Below are 15,933 nucleotides of genomic sequence, written 5' to 3' on the forward strand. Positions count from 1 at the left end.
TTGGTGTTTGTTTCCTTTATTTTTGCAGTGACCTGTACATGATAGTATAACATGCAGTAATTACAGGGCAGCTATTGACAGAGGCCAATATTGTATTTCAACTCAGTGTAAATACTGTACATTGTGTTGAGCAAAATATTCAGCAACAAACTGTGCAGACAAGAGTATATTGGGTTTTTGTTCTCCTAAGTATAATACCGTTCTAACAAAACAAAATTTCACATTCATGGTCTAAAACCACTAGTTTCCCTATGTTCTTGTAGATTGGTCCTCTTCCATCCGGGGACGCTTGCTCAAGCTTCCCGATTGTCTCACAGAGGGGTCATCTGACGCCTTTGGTTGGTCTGAGGGGGGCACGTCTCGAAAGCCTTGACCCTGGGAGTGAGGAATTGGCCAAATATAAAGCATAACGATTTATTCCCTCAGCGGGGTTGTATAATCAGTTAACAGAACAAAAATTATAATATAAAATCATTTAAAGTAATAACATATTTCAAAGTGCAATATGACTGACATGTAGAAATTAGGTTTTTAAAAGTACATAACCATAAGAAAAGTCAGATATGTTATGAAACTTTAATATTGCTCTACGTGGCTGGTACATGTTTCACTATGGGGTGCAATACCTTCCATTGCTCTGCAGGTCTGAGCTTTTTCTTCCACAGCTCAGTATTTTCTGTGTGTATTATGGCCATTTGTAGTGCTAGCCACAAAGTAGGTTTAGATTATGACATTTTATTTGTCACATTTGCCAAATACAACAAGACTTCACCATGAAGTGCTTACTTACACGCCCTTTCCCAACAATGCAGTTAGAATATTAGCAAATAGATAAGAAAAGATTAACACAAAACTATAATGAGGCTATATAAAAGCTACATACAAGGAGTTTCCTGTACAGAGTCAGTGTACTGGGGTACGAGGTAGTCGGAGTGACTGGTCCTAGATGGTCCTAGATGACAGGGAGCTTCGCCCCAGTGATGTACTGGGCTGTACGCACTACCCTCTGTAGCACCTTGCGGTCGGATGCCGAGCAGTTGCCATACCAAGCGGAGATGCAGCCAGTCAAGATGCTCTCAAATGGTGCAGCTGTAGAGCTTTGAGGATCTGGTGTGTTTGGACCATGATAGGTCCAAACACTACAGTGCCGTTGATGGGGGAATGCTCTTTTGTCTTGCTGACGTTGAGGGAGAGGTTGTTGTCCTGGCACCACACTGTCAGGCCTCTGACCTCCTCCCTGTTGTCGGTGATCAGGCCTACCACCGTCACGTAGTCGGCAAACTTAATGATAGTGTTGGAGTCATGTGGGGCCACGTAGTCGTGGGTGAACAGGGAGTACAGGAGGGGGGTTAAGCACGCACCCCTGAGTGGCCCCCGTGTTGAGGGTTAGCATGGTAGATGGGTTTTTGCCTACCCCCACCTGGGAGAGACCCGTCAAAGCCCAGTATCCAATTGCAGAGGGAGGTGATTAATCCCAGGGTCCTTAGTTTAGTGATGAGCTTGGAGGGCACTATGGTGTTGAACGCTGAGCTTTAGTCAATGAACAGCATTCTCACGTAGGTGTTCCTTTTGTCCAGGTGGGAAAGGGCAGTGTGGAGTGCAATAGAGATTGCATCATTTGTGGATCTGTTGGGATGGTATGCTAATTGGAGTGGGTCCAGGGTATCTGGGATGACGGTGTTGATGTGAGCCATGGCCAGCCTTTCAAAGCATTTCATGGCTACAGATGCGAGTGCTACAGGGCGATAGTAATTTAAGACAGGTTTCCTTTGTGTTCTTAGGCACAGGGACTATGGTGGTCTGCTAGAAACATATGGGTATTACAGACTGGGTCAGGGAGATGTTGAAAATGTCAGTGAAGACACGTGCCAGCTGGTCAGCGCATGCTCCGAGTATGCGTCCCGATAATCTGTCTGGCCCTGCGGCCTTGTGAATGTTAACCTGTTTAAAGGATTTACAGACTACAAAGAGCGTGATCACACAGTTGTCCGGAACAGCTGGTGCTCTCATGCATGGTTGTGTTTCTTGCCTAGAAGCAAGCATAGAAGACATTTAACTCGTCTGGTCGGCTTGCATCACTGGGCAGCCCGCAGCTGGGTTTCCCTTTGTAATTCGTGATGGTTTGTAAGCCCTGCCACATCCGACGAGTGTCAGAGCTGGTGTAGTAGGATTCGATCTTAGTCCTGTATTGACACTTTGCCTGTTTGATGGGTCATCGGAGGGCGTAGAGGGATTTCTTATAAGCGTCTGGATTTGTGTCCCGCTTCTTGAGAGCAGCAGCTCTAGCCTTTAGCTCAGTGCGGATGTTGCCTGTAACCCATCGCTTTTGGTTAGGGTATGTATGAGCACTACGGGGACAACGTTGTCCCCATAGTGCTCATACATACTTACTGAAGGGGTGACTTGTGGTAAACTCTTCAATGCCATCGGATGAATCCCGGAACAAATTCCAATCTGTGCTAGCGAAACAGTCCTGTAGCTTAGCATCTGCTTCATCAGACCACTTCCTTATTGAGCGCATAACTGGTATTCCTGTTTGAGTTATTGCTTGTATGCACGAATTAAGATGGAGTTATGGTCAGATTTCTTTGTGCAGAGTAGAAGTGATCTAGAGTTTCTCACCTCTAGTTGCACTGGAGACATGTTGGTAGAAATTAGGTGAAACAGATCTGTTTCCCTGCATTAAAATCCTTAGCCAGAAGGTGCAACTTTTCAACTGTCCTGCCGATACAGAATGTGAATATAATTTTAATTGACTCGAAGTAGGGCTGTGGCAGTGATTGTCAAGCAAATAACTGTCGGTCTCACGGTAATCGACCATTAATTAACAAACATATTTAGCATCCGTCTTCTTCTACATGCCATTTTAAAATCCATTATTTATTTTACACAGGTCTAAAGAAGAATGATATGAAGAAAATAATTGCATACTCTGAGTTGTCCTTATGTTAGGTCCTGATGTGGCTATGCCAAATGGCTGTGGGCTACACTAGTACATTTAGCAGACAAGATTTTCTTATAATTCCGTGGAACTATTTTATATTATAGTATGAAGAATCCAATTGATCAAAGCTGAATGAAATACAAATATTTTCTCCAAAATGATTTGAGGGATTGCGCACACGCGGCTATTCTGTGTTGAGCGGTTAACAAATAAATAGGTAATCCTATATGTTTAATTTAGAGTAATTAATGTATGTCTACAAACGTTAGGCTGTATGTTTTGATTTTTAATACATTGTAAGGCTGCATGATGAGACTAATGATGATTTTAAAAACGTTGCTTGAAAGGCATGAGCTCTGCTTTGTATTTTGCACAGGCTGTACAGACATCAAGTCTCTCATTCACAATTTGACAAGCATTTGATAATGTTTCGAATTTCACAGCGGCATCCCCTTTGTGGCTGTAATGCACCATAAAAAATAGAGTGTGCTGCGCAATCCGAAGCGCCTTTCACTCACATGGCTCTCAGTCACGTGATCGCACAACTGCGAGCGTCCTTATCCAATTCCGAGGTGCATATTGAAGATATTGGAATAACTATCCACATTTACTTTGTCTGTCAACAAGATGAGTTGGCCTAACGAACAGCAAAAGCACTAACCTGTGTCAATCTACTATCCCCCATAGTACAAAAGTTGACCTATTCTATTCTGTGCAATAAATAAATAATCCAAAACATTCTGGGACAGTTGTGGGATACAATAGATCCCAAATTAATACAACCACTAGCATAAAAAAAACGTTATGCATTGTGGCTGACGCAACAGATCAGAACATTTAGCTTAAAATATTGATAAACCATTAGGCTATTTCTTCATACTACAAGCGCAGCAATGCACACGTTAGTAGGCTATAAAACGCAAATGTTCCAATAGTGGAAAACACCATCATCAAAAGTGACCGCAAATGCAGTTATGCATGTAATGCTTTTATTATAAAGGTGCATTTTCATGGTGAAAATTATCTTCCCCAAACTTGAAACTCACTCACTGCTTATGTATGCCAGTTAAACTCTACACCCCTTGTAAAGCAGATTAAACGTGCTTAATTTGAATTAGTTATTTGGCCACTTTACTTGTGATACAAACATTAAAACATATAGGTCTATGGGCAAGGCTACATGAGGTGTGCAACTATGATTCGAACAAGTTGCAAAAAAAGAGGCATTGTTTATGCTTGGCATCATTCACAAATGATAATAATTCACAAGTGATAAATCCCCCATCAGATTATTCTTGATTTAATCTTGTCTTTACATATACGTATGACATTTGTTTTGATTTAGACTATTATCATGCACCAGTATTGAAACAGGGCCAGCGGGGATAAAAATGCATGTCATCTATGCACTTAAATAGTGAATGGAACTCTATCCTCCTGATTCCTGCTTATAAGCAAAAATTAAAGCAGGAAGCACCAGTGACTCGGTCTATAAAAAAGTGGTCAGATGAAGCAGATGCTAACCTACAGGACTGTTTTGCTATCACAGACTGGAACATGTTCCCGGGATTCTTCCGATGGCATTGAGGAGTACACCACATCGTCACTGGCTTTATCAATAAGTGCATCGAGGACGTCGTCCCCACAGTGACTGTACGTACATACCCCAACCAGAAGCCACGGATACAGGCAAAACATTCGCACTGAGCTAAAGGGTAGAGCTGACGCTTTCAAGGTGCGGGACTCTAACCCGGAAGCTTACAAGAAATCCTGCTATGCCCTGCGACGAACCATCAAACAGGCAAAGCGTCAATACAGGGCTAAGATTGAATCATACTACACTGGCTCCGACACTCGTCTTATGTGACAGGGCTTGCAAACTATTACAGACTACAAAGGGAAGCACAGCCGCGAGCTGCCCAGTGACACGAGCCTACCAGACGAGCTAAATCACTTCTATGCTCGCTTCGAGGCAAGCAACACTGAGGCATGAATGAGAGCATCAGCTGTTCCGGACGACTGTGTGATCACGCTCTCCGTAGCCGACGTGAGTAAGACCTTTAAACAGGTCAACATACACAAGGCTGCGGGGCCAGACGGATTACCAGGACGTGTGCTGACCAACTGGCAGGTGTCTTCACTGACATTTTCAACATGTCCCTGATTTAAGTCTGTAATACCAACATGTTTCAAGCAGACAACCATAGTCCCTGTGCCCAAGAACACAAAGGCAACCTGCCTAAATGACTACAGACCCGTAGCACTCACGTCCGTAGCCATGAAGTGCTTTGAAAGGTTGGTAATGGCTCAAATCAACACCATTATCCCAGAAACCCTAGACCTACTCCAATTTGCATACCGCCCAAACAGATCCACAGATGATGCAATCTCTATTGCACTCCACACTGCCCTTTCCCACCTGGACAAAAGGAACACTTATGTGAGAATGCTATTCATTGACTGCAGCTCAGCGTTCAACACCATAATACCCTGGAGGCTCATCACTAAGCTAAGGATCCTGAGACTAAACACCTCCCTCTGCAGCTGGATCCTGGACTTCCGGACGGGCCGCCCTCAGGTGGTGAGGGTAGATAGCAACACATCTGCCACGCTGATCCTCAATACTGGAGCTCCCCAGGGGTGCGTGCTCAGTCCCCTTCTGTACTCTCTGTTCACCTACGACTGCATGGCCAGGCATGACTCCAACACCATCATTAAGTTTGCAGACAACACAACAGTGGTAGGCCTGATCACCGACAACGACGAGACAGCCTATAGGGAGGAAGTCAGAGACCTGGCCAGGTGGTGCCAGAATAACAACCTATCCCTCAACGTAACCAAGACTAAGGAGAGGATTGTGGACTACAGGAAAACGAGGACCGAGCACGCCCCCATTCTCATTGACGGGGCTGTAGTGGAGCAGGTTGAGAGCTTCAAGTTCCTTGGTGTCCACATCAACAAACTAGAATGGTCCAAACACACCAAGACAGTCGTGAAGAAGGCACGACAAAGCCTATTCCCCATCAGGAAACTAAAAAGATTTGGCATGGGTCCTGAGATCCTCAAAAGGTTCTACAGCTGCAAAATCGAGAGCATCCTGACTGGTTGCATCACTGCCTGGTACGGCGATTGCTCGGTCTCCGATCGCAAGGCACTACAGAGAGTAGTACGTACAGCCCGGTACATCACTGGGGCTAAGCTGCCTGCCATCCAGGACCTCTACTTATGGTTACATTTGGTTGTTACCATTCCCCCCCCTTTTTTTCTACCATAGTACTAGTTTTGACTAACCGGTGTCTGTATGTAGCCTCGCTACTTTTATAACCTTGCTACTGTATATAGCCTGTCTTTTTACTGTTGTTTTATTTATTTCTTTACCTACCTATTGTTCACCTAATACCTTTTTTGCACTATTGGTTAGAGCCTGTAAGTAAGCATTTCACTGTAAGGTCTACACCTGTTGTATTCAGCGCACGTGACAAATAAACTTTGATTTGATTAAGAGTCTTAAAGCTCAATTCAACCACAGCTGTTGGCATTGCAGTATTTATTATACACAGTCATACATCAACATAGTAGCTGTGTTCAAATACTCATACTAACTGTACTATTTGTGACGTAAATTGAGTATATAGTATGCTTATTGGTCATAGTATGAATATAGTTAGTAGTATCCCAAAAGTTCACGGATGTCGTACTAACATTCGACAAAATACCAAGTATTCAAGCAGTGGACACTATTTCTGTGCTTTTAGGACCCATAATGCAATTCAGAAAATGGGCGTGGCTTCACAACATTTTCAAATTTGAAGAAAATGGCAGAAAATGCTGCCGAAGTCCGATGAAAGCGGATACAAATGTATTGCTTTAACCAATTATGACAAATGTTAAGAAAATGCAGAGCAATGTAATAAAGTAATGAGTGTGTTCTCTGAAAGCTCCGAGAGCGAAACGCTCTGAATTGACAAACTCCCAGAGCGCACTCTAGCACTCCAGATTGAATTTATGAACACACCCGAAATCGTAAAATGTCTAGCTAGTCATTTGTTATGTTAACAAGCTAGCAAGAGGTTTCATCGCAACAGCATCAACTTCTGGTAGACAGGCGAAGTGCTAATACGCTCAACTGAAACGATACTGTTCGTTTACAGTATACTAAAATTAACTAATAGTATATACTCAATATGGCTATTCGAACACAGCTAGTGTATTTTCCCCCAGTAATCAAACTATATCCAAAATGGTTTTAGGGGCTGTAAACATTCCAAAAAGACCCCTCACAGAGGCGATGCCTCCAGTTTTCCAGGTGCAAAATAGTTTGTACACAAAGTTATTGCATAAACAACATACATTTGGCCCAACTCCTTTCCTTCATTACCACTGGTTTGGAAGGACAATATAGATAAAAGCAATATGGGTGGAAGTGGACTAACCAATTTTTTCACCAATCACTGATCATGATGGACAGGAGGTGGGGAAAGGAAGCCATTTGAGAGTGTTGGGAGAAAGCCAGTGTTGTGTACTCACAGTGATCTGGTAGGGTACTGTGGCCTCCCTTTGGCTGGGCGACTTGTACAGGGATGCAAGTCTAGGAGAAGGAAACAGAGGTGAGGACAGGGTACTAAACTAACTTTTGTTTAGAACAAAAATAATAATTTACAATGGTCTGTGTCTCATAATAATTTACAATGGCCTGTGTCTCATCACCTGCATTCCATACAGAACAAGGCTAATAATGAACAGCTATTTTTTTTAAATTAGCATGCCCTTGTGTTCTTACATTGATTTGGATATATTTACTGTAACAACAAAAGGGACTTAAAATAAAAAGTGCAAAATGTATTTATTGCAGATTTCAAAACACCACGTGTTATTTTCTGCGAAATCCTCTAGAGGGGGCAGAATAAAATAAAATATATCAAAACTATACCACGGACAAATAGAAAGCGGGGAGAAGGTCTAATTTCTCAATTTTTTGTAGTTTCTTTAATAGAACATCCCATTCTTGTTTTTAAGTCCACAACAATGCATAAACCACATTTGGGGACCATTTTTTAGGTCTGGGAAAAATAAAAATTGTGTAGTTATTACCCTTTAATTCAGGTGCGCACCAGCCAGACAGTGGTGTGGCTAGAGGTTTCTGTAGAGCACGTGGTGGCGTTTTCAAAACAAATGGGCACCGTATCCTAATCTGATGTATTCTGCCTAAAACAAAATCTCTTGCATAGTTCGTTTTGTTATGTTGCATTGAAAGTAGCTAACATTGCGTTGATTCGATCACAATTGCCACAGTAAAGGGAAACGTTGATAGGGTTAAGAGGGAAAACTCTAGAACAGTGGTCACCAATCATGTAGATCTTGGCTTGCATTTTGATTCAAAGTGATCTTGACTCAAAAAAGGTTGGTGACCACTGTTCTAGAGTTTTCCCTGTTAACACTATCAACCTTTCCCTTTACTGTGGCAATTGTGATCGAATCAACGCAACGTTAGCCACTTTCAAGGCAGCAAAACAAACTATGCAAGAGATTTTGTTGTAGGCAGAACGCATCGGAGTAGGATTCTACTGTATTGACACGCATTACTCAGCCCGTACTCTACATAGACCGGTGCAGCATAAACAATCAGATGCAGTAGGCCTATATGCAAACAGACCATTGCCATATATGGATCTGTGCCATTTACTTTGATCTGGACTGTGTTTACAGCATGAGCGGCCGTGAGTAGATGCGCTTGTTTTGAGATCAAAGCGAGAGCTACATGTAGCCATGTCTGCACAATTTGTTAATATTCTTTGCTAGTTAGTTATTAGCCCAGGTATAGATAATTTGTAGTCAGCAATGGAGGAGTGATTGCATCCTACAAGAGCACAACATTTATACATTTTTAGACATCTTTGAAAAGCGTGTCAGGTAAAGAGCTTTTTTTTGTCTTAAAGGGGCAGTGTTGTATTTTGAGACAGTTTAGGCAAGCCTAAGTAGCCAATAGACAGAGGGTAACATAAGCAGTCTGATTCTCTGTAATAATGGTATGGGACTAATAATGCATTTTATTTTGTAAAGTGGTTCCTTGCCAACACCACAACATTCTCAGTCACCTCTTTGTCTGAAGGACAAGTGGATAAACAGGTTAAGGCCTGCATGTTTTTGTTTTTTTAAGTCTCATGTAATGTAGGGCTACATTGAACACCACACATTGGTTGCTGTAGGCTGAATGAGAACAGCTATTTCCATGTTAAAGGATGCATTTTCCCCATCGTTTTTGATGGTAGGCCACTCTGGTAGGCCTACATGGCCACTGTTAAAACGGGTACAGCCTCAGTGTCTACAGTAAACGCACACTGGAAGTTGGACAGAATTTTCACAATGTTTATGTTTGCGCTCAGCAGACCTCAAATTTGCTCAGTGCTGACATTTTTTTAGGGAACATTGGTCCCAATAACCTGATGGAATTCAGTTAATTCTCACAATATGCTGTTCAGAGAATCAATCATAGGATCATATGAATTTGGAGCATTCACATAAAAAAAAAAGGTAATTTCTTTCCATTATGGATACATTTAAGAAAAGTGATTCTGCATTCTTGGTCTTCACCTTTACCAAAGATGGTGATTTGGAGTTTGTATCATTATGATTACACCTTTTAGTTTTGTTTGGGGCTGATGAAAAAGCAGCCCGTTTGTACAAATGGTTCTGCATTCCATGTTCGTTCTTATGGAGCCGGTGTTTCTTGGAGCGTTGGCCATGTCAATGTGGTTTCTTGCTAGGATATCAAGACAGCTGGAACGTTTGATAGGACAATTTAGGACTTTCAAATTCCAAGAGAGAATAGTTAGTTGTCAATGTTTCTCATGTAATTTATCATTTTTAATCTTGATAAGCCCATGGATGTGTAACAAAAAACAGGACCCACAGAGAAACTCATTGGCCGTTCATTGGCCGAAAAAAGTTAACAGATATGCAAGCCTAAATAGTGAAATAGGATCATGTAGCTGTAAATCCATTTATTAGCAATATAGTACACTTGATTTGCTCTCTGGGCCCGCCAGGAAGGCAGAGTTTGTACAGTTGAAGTCGGAAGTTTACATACACCTTAGCCAAATACATTTAAACTCAGTTTTTCACAATTCCTGACATTTAATCTTAGTAAAAATATTTAATTTAAGAATGTGAAATGTCAGAATAATAGTAGAGAATTATTCATTTCAGCTTTTATTTCTTTCATTACATTCCCAGTGGGTCAGAAGTCAACATACACTCAATTAGTATTTGGTAGCATTGCCTTTAAATTATTAACTTAACTTGGGTCAAACATTTCGGGTAGCCTTCCACAATAAGTTGGGTGAAATTTGGGCCATTCCTCCTGACAGAGCTGGTGTAACTAAGTCAGGTTTGTAGGCCTCCTTGCTCGCACACGCTTTTTCAGTTATGCCCACAAATTTTCTATAGGATTGAGGTCAGGGCTTTGTGATGGCCACTCCAATACCTTGACTTTGTTGTCCTTAAGCCATTTTGCCACAACTTTGGAAGTATGCCTGTGGTCATTGCCCATTTGGAAGACCCATTTGCAACCAAGCTTTAACTTCCTGACTGATGTCTTGAGATGTTGCTTCAATATATCCACATAATTGTCCTTCCTCATGAAGCCATCTATTTTGTGAAATAGATATAATCCGATTACAACCTCATTGATGCTTGATGAGCAATGTCCAAAAGGCAAACAAGTACACTTTCTACTCAGAGCCCGACCGATTTATTGGTTCACCAATATAAAAAAATATATTTCAAAAATTGGCCGATATTAGCCTTTTACAGATGCATTTGTATCAGTGTTAAATCCAAACTAGCCAGTTATTTAGACCACGTAGAAGCTCACACGACAAAGATGCATGCTAGATTCCAAAAATATATATTTTTTATCACAGATTATTACAAAAAAATACATGGATCATAATCGTATCCAGAGAATTGCCCATATCCGTTATGATACTTGTTTTGTCCGACTACTCAGCACTCCCCTAATGACTAGGCACATTCTTTTCACTGGCACCCTTGCGACCAATTCAGAATGTGTCGCACTGCCAAATCAAACAGTTGCAAATGTGGCTGTTTTGGGCGTAGTATCAAACCCTGGGTGATGAGCTGCAGTCTTTCACAAGGGCAAGACACATGTCAACACCTCATAAAAACAGCCATTCATATAGAACATGATGTTAGTCATCCTGTCCATTTCTCATTTAGTGGAGAGCGGGAGGGAGAGGGGTTAGCAAGTGTGTGCTGCCATTCAAACAGAGTGAGGATAAACTACAGTGCACAATGACACACTAAAGAAGAGCTGTGCCGCCGGCAACCAAAAGACCTTGGGCTTTATAGACACTGAGCTTTTCTCCACTGACTGATAGGCAGCAGCAGCCATTGTAGTGAGAAAGCCATTTGACAAAAGGCAGGCTGGCTCCATCTGCAAAGGGGTGCGCAGGACTGTGTTTATGCTTGGATATGAATCTGTCAATATGTCAAAATGAAAACTACATTTACGATAATGCACTAGCTCTGGACCAAAACTTCAAACACGAAACAGTCATTTTTTCAGAGCAGGCTGAACTTCACTTATGAAAAACAAACAAATCTGAAGAATGTGACATTGCCTCCCATTGTTATTCTAGAGTATTTTGGGGGGCTTTTGAGCTTTCGAGCTTTCAGAGAAAAAGAAGTAGAGCAGCCTCTCTTACGTAAGGCTTGAAAAAAAAGTTGGACATACAGATTCATGCAGTCTCCTCTGAACAGTTGATGTTGAGATGTTTCTGTTAGTGTGTGTGTTATATATAAAAAACTAGTCACGACCCCACGATAGTTCAAATGACAATAATCCAGTAAAACTGTAAAAAGTGTGATATCATTTGAGCTTTGGAAACAAGTACTTCCATTGTTTCACAGGAGCCTTGCAAAATAAGCTTTCCCTCAATGAACCAGCGTTAAGGAATTGTTAATTTACATATAGAATTTGATTGTCCAACATTAGTTTTATTGAATTTTTTCATTTTGTTGCCGCCTAGAGTGGCCTCTTTCCACTGCCGTGGTGCTGAATCGCAGCGGCAATGGGGCGGGCTGGCCCTGGCTTTCGTAGACAGCAGTGTTTTGTTCATGCCAAGGCTAAATTAAATTAGAGAGCACTAGACTGTATTTGAAAACAGCTGTGTTTTGTTATTTATTAATTAAAATGTTCAAACAAATAGCCTATAGGATAGGTCGTTCGCAAATTATATTACACAAATATTATATTTTGAAGTTGTGTTTCATTACTGTGTAGGCAACTTGTTCTTCTAGGCTAAATATATATTTCCCCCAATGATATTCAGTTATGATTTAAAGCAGGGATGAATATGCATCGGGCAATGTTTTGTTTTTCAATAAAACTGGTCATGTGGATATAAGAACGTTGTTCTATATTATAACTTTACAGGCTAATTTATATTCTGTTAAGATGAATTACAATAATCTACATATGATTTTGAGCACCGTGGGTGGACGCCCTAATGCGTTACGCACCCAATGCAAATGGAAGTCTGGTAATTTCTCAAATGTTTGGTAAATGTAAATCTTGCTGGTCACGTTGTCCAGTGCCACATTTTCCTAACAGAAAGCCTGGCAGGGACAAATAATTGTGGTATTATGTAGGCTTCCTTCCAGAGACCATCCATGTAAAGGGGTGTTAGTACAGTACCTGTGTGTGCCCTCCCAGTGTAGGATGAGTCTCTGTGTAGCAGCGTGACCCCAGCTCTCACCTGCAGATTTACAAGACCACAGACAACCACACAGAGCCATGTTAATCACGTCTACAATCAGTGACCTAACCCCGTGCATCATCAACACGCTCACATTTAACAACAGTTACTTAGCACAGCCACACATGACACTGAGAAATATTTATGAGCCAATGGCAGACAGGCGAAAGCTAATGGTACAGTATGGTAAATGAATTGGGTTTAAAAATTGGGAGAAGTATATGACTGGCTGAATTGCAAAATGTACTGTAATTCTTGGCCCTAACCATTTGTTACATAATTTTAATGTACAGTTTAAGGGGAGGTAGGTATTATTGTTTGTAGCATCTACAGTCAGTGCATCACAACAATCCTTCTCACCTAAGGCAGGAACAAGCTTCGATTGGCCACTCCAAACCTTTGTAGTCATCTGATTGGTAAGAATGACCTAAACACGAAGGAAATGGAAGTTTCAAGAGTTATATTATTCCAAGTCAGTGTACCTATCACTTTTCACAAATTGCTTGAATGTATTGCCTCCACAATTTATTTATTATGATCCCATTAGCCAACGCCAATGACGACAGCTAGTCTTACTGGGGTCTGACATATATGAAAAAGACTAGAGACGAGACTTTACAATTGATATAAATTTAAAAACATTAACATGTAGTGTGTGTGCATCTAACAGTTACTCCATACTGGGGCGGCAGGTAGCCTAGTGGTTAGAGCGTTGGACTAGTAACCGAAAGGTTGCAAGATTGAATCCCCAAGCTGACAAAGAAATCAAATCTGTCGTTCTGCCCCTGAACAAGGCAGTTTACACACTGTTCCTAGGCCGTCATTGAAAATAAGAATTTGTCCTTAACTGACTTTCCTAGTTAAATAAAAGGTAAAAATATAAAAAATATAAAATAAAAAAACAAGTAGGTTGCATTGGGGAGAGGCATTGCGCCTTGGTGTTGCTTTATTGGTTTTTTGAAACAAGGTTTGCTGTTCACTTGCGCTATATAAAAGATGGTAGTTTCATGCATTCATGGCTCTGTATCATACTGTACGTTTCCTTGAATTTGTTGTGGACCTGGGTACTGTTAAAAGACCTCTGGTGTCATAAGTGCGCGTATCAGTGCTGTGTGTGAGTCGACTATGAAAACAAATTTGGAATTTCAAACAAAATGTTTCTTAAAAAAACAAGTGACGCAGTCCGTCTTTCCTCAACTCTTAACCAAGAGAGACTGGCGTGCATAGTATTAATATTAGCCCTCTGATTACAATGAAGAGCAAGACGTTGTTCTGGGCCAGCTGCAGCTTAAAAAAGTCTTTCTTTGCAGCACTTGACCATATGATTGGACAATAATCAAGATAAGACAAAACTAGGGCCTGCAGGATTTGCTTTGTGGAGTGTGGTATCAAAAAAAGAGTCCTTTCTCCCCAAACAGACCTCTCATCCATCTTCATAACCATTGAATCTATATGTTGATGTAAGGTAACACCAGGTAAGTCAGTCTCCTCAACTTGTTCAACAGCCACACCATTCATTACCAGATTCAGCTGAGATCTAGAATGATTTGTACCAAATACAATGCTCTTAGTTTTAGAGATGTTCAGGACCAGTTTTTTACTGGCCACCCATTCCAAGACAGACAAACTCTTTGTTAAGGGTTTCAGTGACTTTATTAGCTGATGTGTACATTGTTGAATCATCAGCATACATAGACATGCATGCTTTGTTTAATGCCAAAGGCAGGTCATTGGTAAAAATATAAAATATTAGAGGGCCCAGAGAGCTGCCCTGCAGTATACCACACTTAACATGTTTGACATTAGAGAAGCTTCCATTAAAGAAAACTCTGAGTTGTATTTGATAGACAGCTCTGAATCCACTATATGGCAGAGGTTGAAAAGCTATAATACATTTTCTCAACAGGTTATGGTCAATCATATCAAAGGCTGCACTGAAATCTAACATTACAGCTCCCTCAATCTTCTTAGTATGAATTTATGTGCAATATTACAGTATTTAGACCCAGCTTTGGGAACTTTGGCTTTCCTGGATATAGCCACTATATTGTGATCACTGCATCCAAATGGGTACGGATACAGCTTTAGAACAAAGTTATACAGTATTTGTATAGATGTGATGAATACATGTGGATGATCTTCCTGTAGTGTTTGTAAACACCCTGGTAGGTTGATTAATAACCCGAACCAGATTACACACACTAGTTACAGTGAGAAGCTTCATCTTGAGCGGACAGCTTGATGAGAACCAGTCAATGTCCCCACTGCTAGGCTAGCTTGATAGGCGGCTAGGCTAGCTCCTCAGACCTGGCAGGATCAATGAACAGATCATAGCAGTCCAAGCAACTGATGCCAACCAGCGTCACGTGATCCAAACTCAAAAAGGTAGCTAGCTAGTAACCAAACTTTTTCAATAGACTTTCAAAACAAACTGAGCTTTCCCTCATTCAACAGGAAGATTATGTTGAATGCGGTTTGTCAACAATACTATTTTCAAATCAACACTTATCCCTTGTTTAAAGAATTAACTAATATCAAGTTGCCACTTTTGAAAAGGAACATTAAACAAGCCCCTGTAGGGATCCAAATTGGTACAGGTTGTTCCTGAGTGCAAATAAGCAACAAATTACTAGAACAAAGTGAATTTGCTCCATGTACCTTAAGAGAACTCTTTGCTGATTTAGAAAAATACTGTCCAGCGTCATTCTGGCACAGAGCGGATGTCCCATTTAGACCTCAATCTACCTGGCCGCTTAAATCAGCATTGCACTTATAAGAGACATTTTATCTCTTGGAATGAGAGCGCTTAGTCTAGATGCATGGTTGGATTGGGACCAGACATGGACAGTTGTAAATACTGAGTAAGGAAAGAGAAAGACACTGCAAGTCTGGCAAGCCTGGTTTCTGTTGGGCTTGGAAGGAGGGCTCAGAGTTACAGCACTGTACTATACATTATAGTAGTTTGCAAGAGGGAGCGGGCAGATAGGCTCTATAAAGGGAGGATGTGGTTATCACTGGACTCTTTATAGTTGTTGTTTCCCTTCTCTATGAGCTTTTATTAAGTAATGAAAATAATTGTCATCAGATAAAAAGAAGGGTTAAGACAGGATAGATAAGAAATGAGTGCACGTTGGTAAGTAGGGTTGCAAAATTCCAGGAACCTTCAATACATTTCCTGGTTTTCCCAAAATCCCGGTTGGAGAAAAAACA

The 15,933-nt window shown here is 41.1% G+C and overlaps 1 protein-coding gene across 4 annotated transcripts in view; it reads right to left on the bottom strand.

Annotated features, from left to right (window-relative positions):
- rad51c (RAD51 paralog C) overlaps positions 1–15,933 on the bottom strand; it is a 21,250-nt gene continuing 5,317 nt past the window's right edge. For 3 of the 4 annotated variants that reach the window (XM_071338916.1, XM_071338915.1, XM_071338913.1), the window contains 4 exons: positions 13,084–13,150; positions 12,663–12,723; positions 7,472–7,532; positions 1–375 (listed from right to left, as the gene is read on the bottom strand). In XM_071338916.1, coding sequence (XP_071195017.1) covers positions 250–375; positions 7,472–7,532; positions 12,663–12,723; positions 13,084–13,150 — 315 coding nt within the window. In that variant the 3' untranslated portion in view covers positions 1–249. Of the gene's footprint in view, positions 376–7,377; positions 7,533–12,662; positions 12,724–13,083; positions 13,151–15,933 lie in introns of all 4 variants that reach the window. The other variant, XM_071338917.1, reaches the window with a different exon arrangement.

This window comes from Salvelinus alpinus, chromosome 13 (assembly GCF_045679555.1).
Source record: "Salvelinus alpinus chromosome 13, SLU_Salpinus.1, whole genome shotgun sequence".
Classification (NCBI taxonomy): domain Eukaryota; kingdom Metazoa; phylum Chordata; class Actinopteri; order Salmoniformes; family Salmonidae; genus Salvelinus; species Salvelinus alpinus.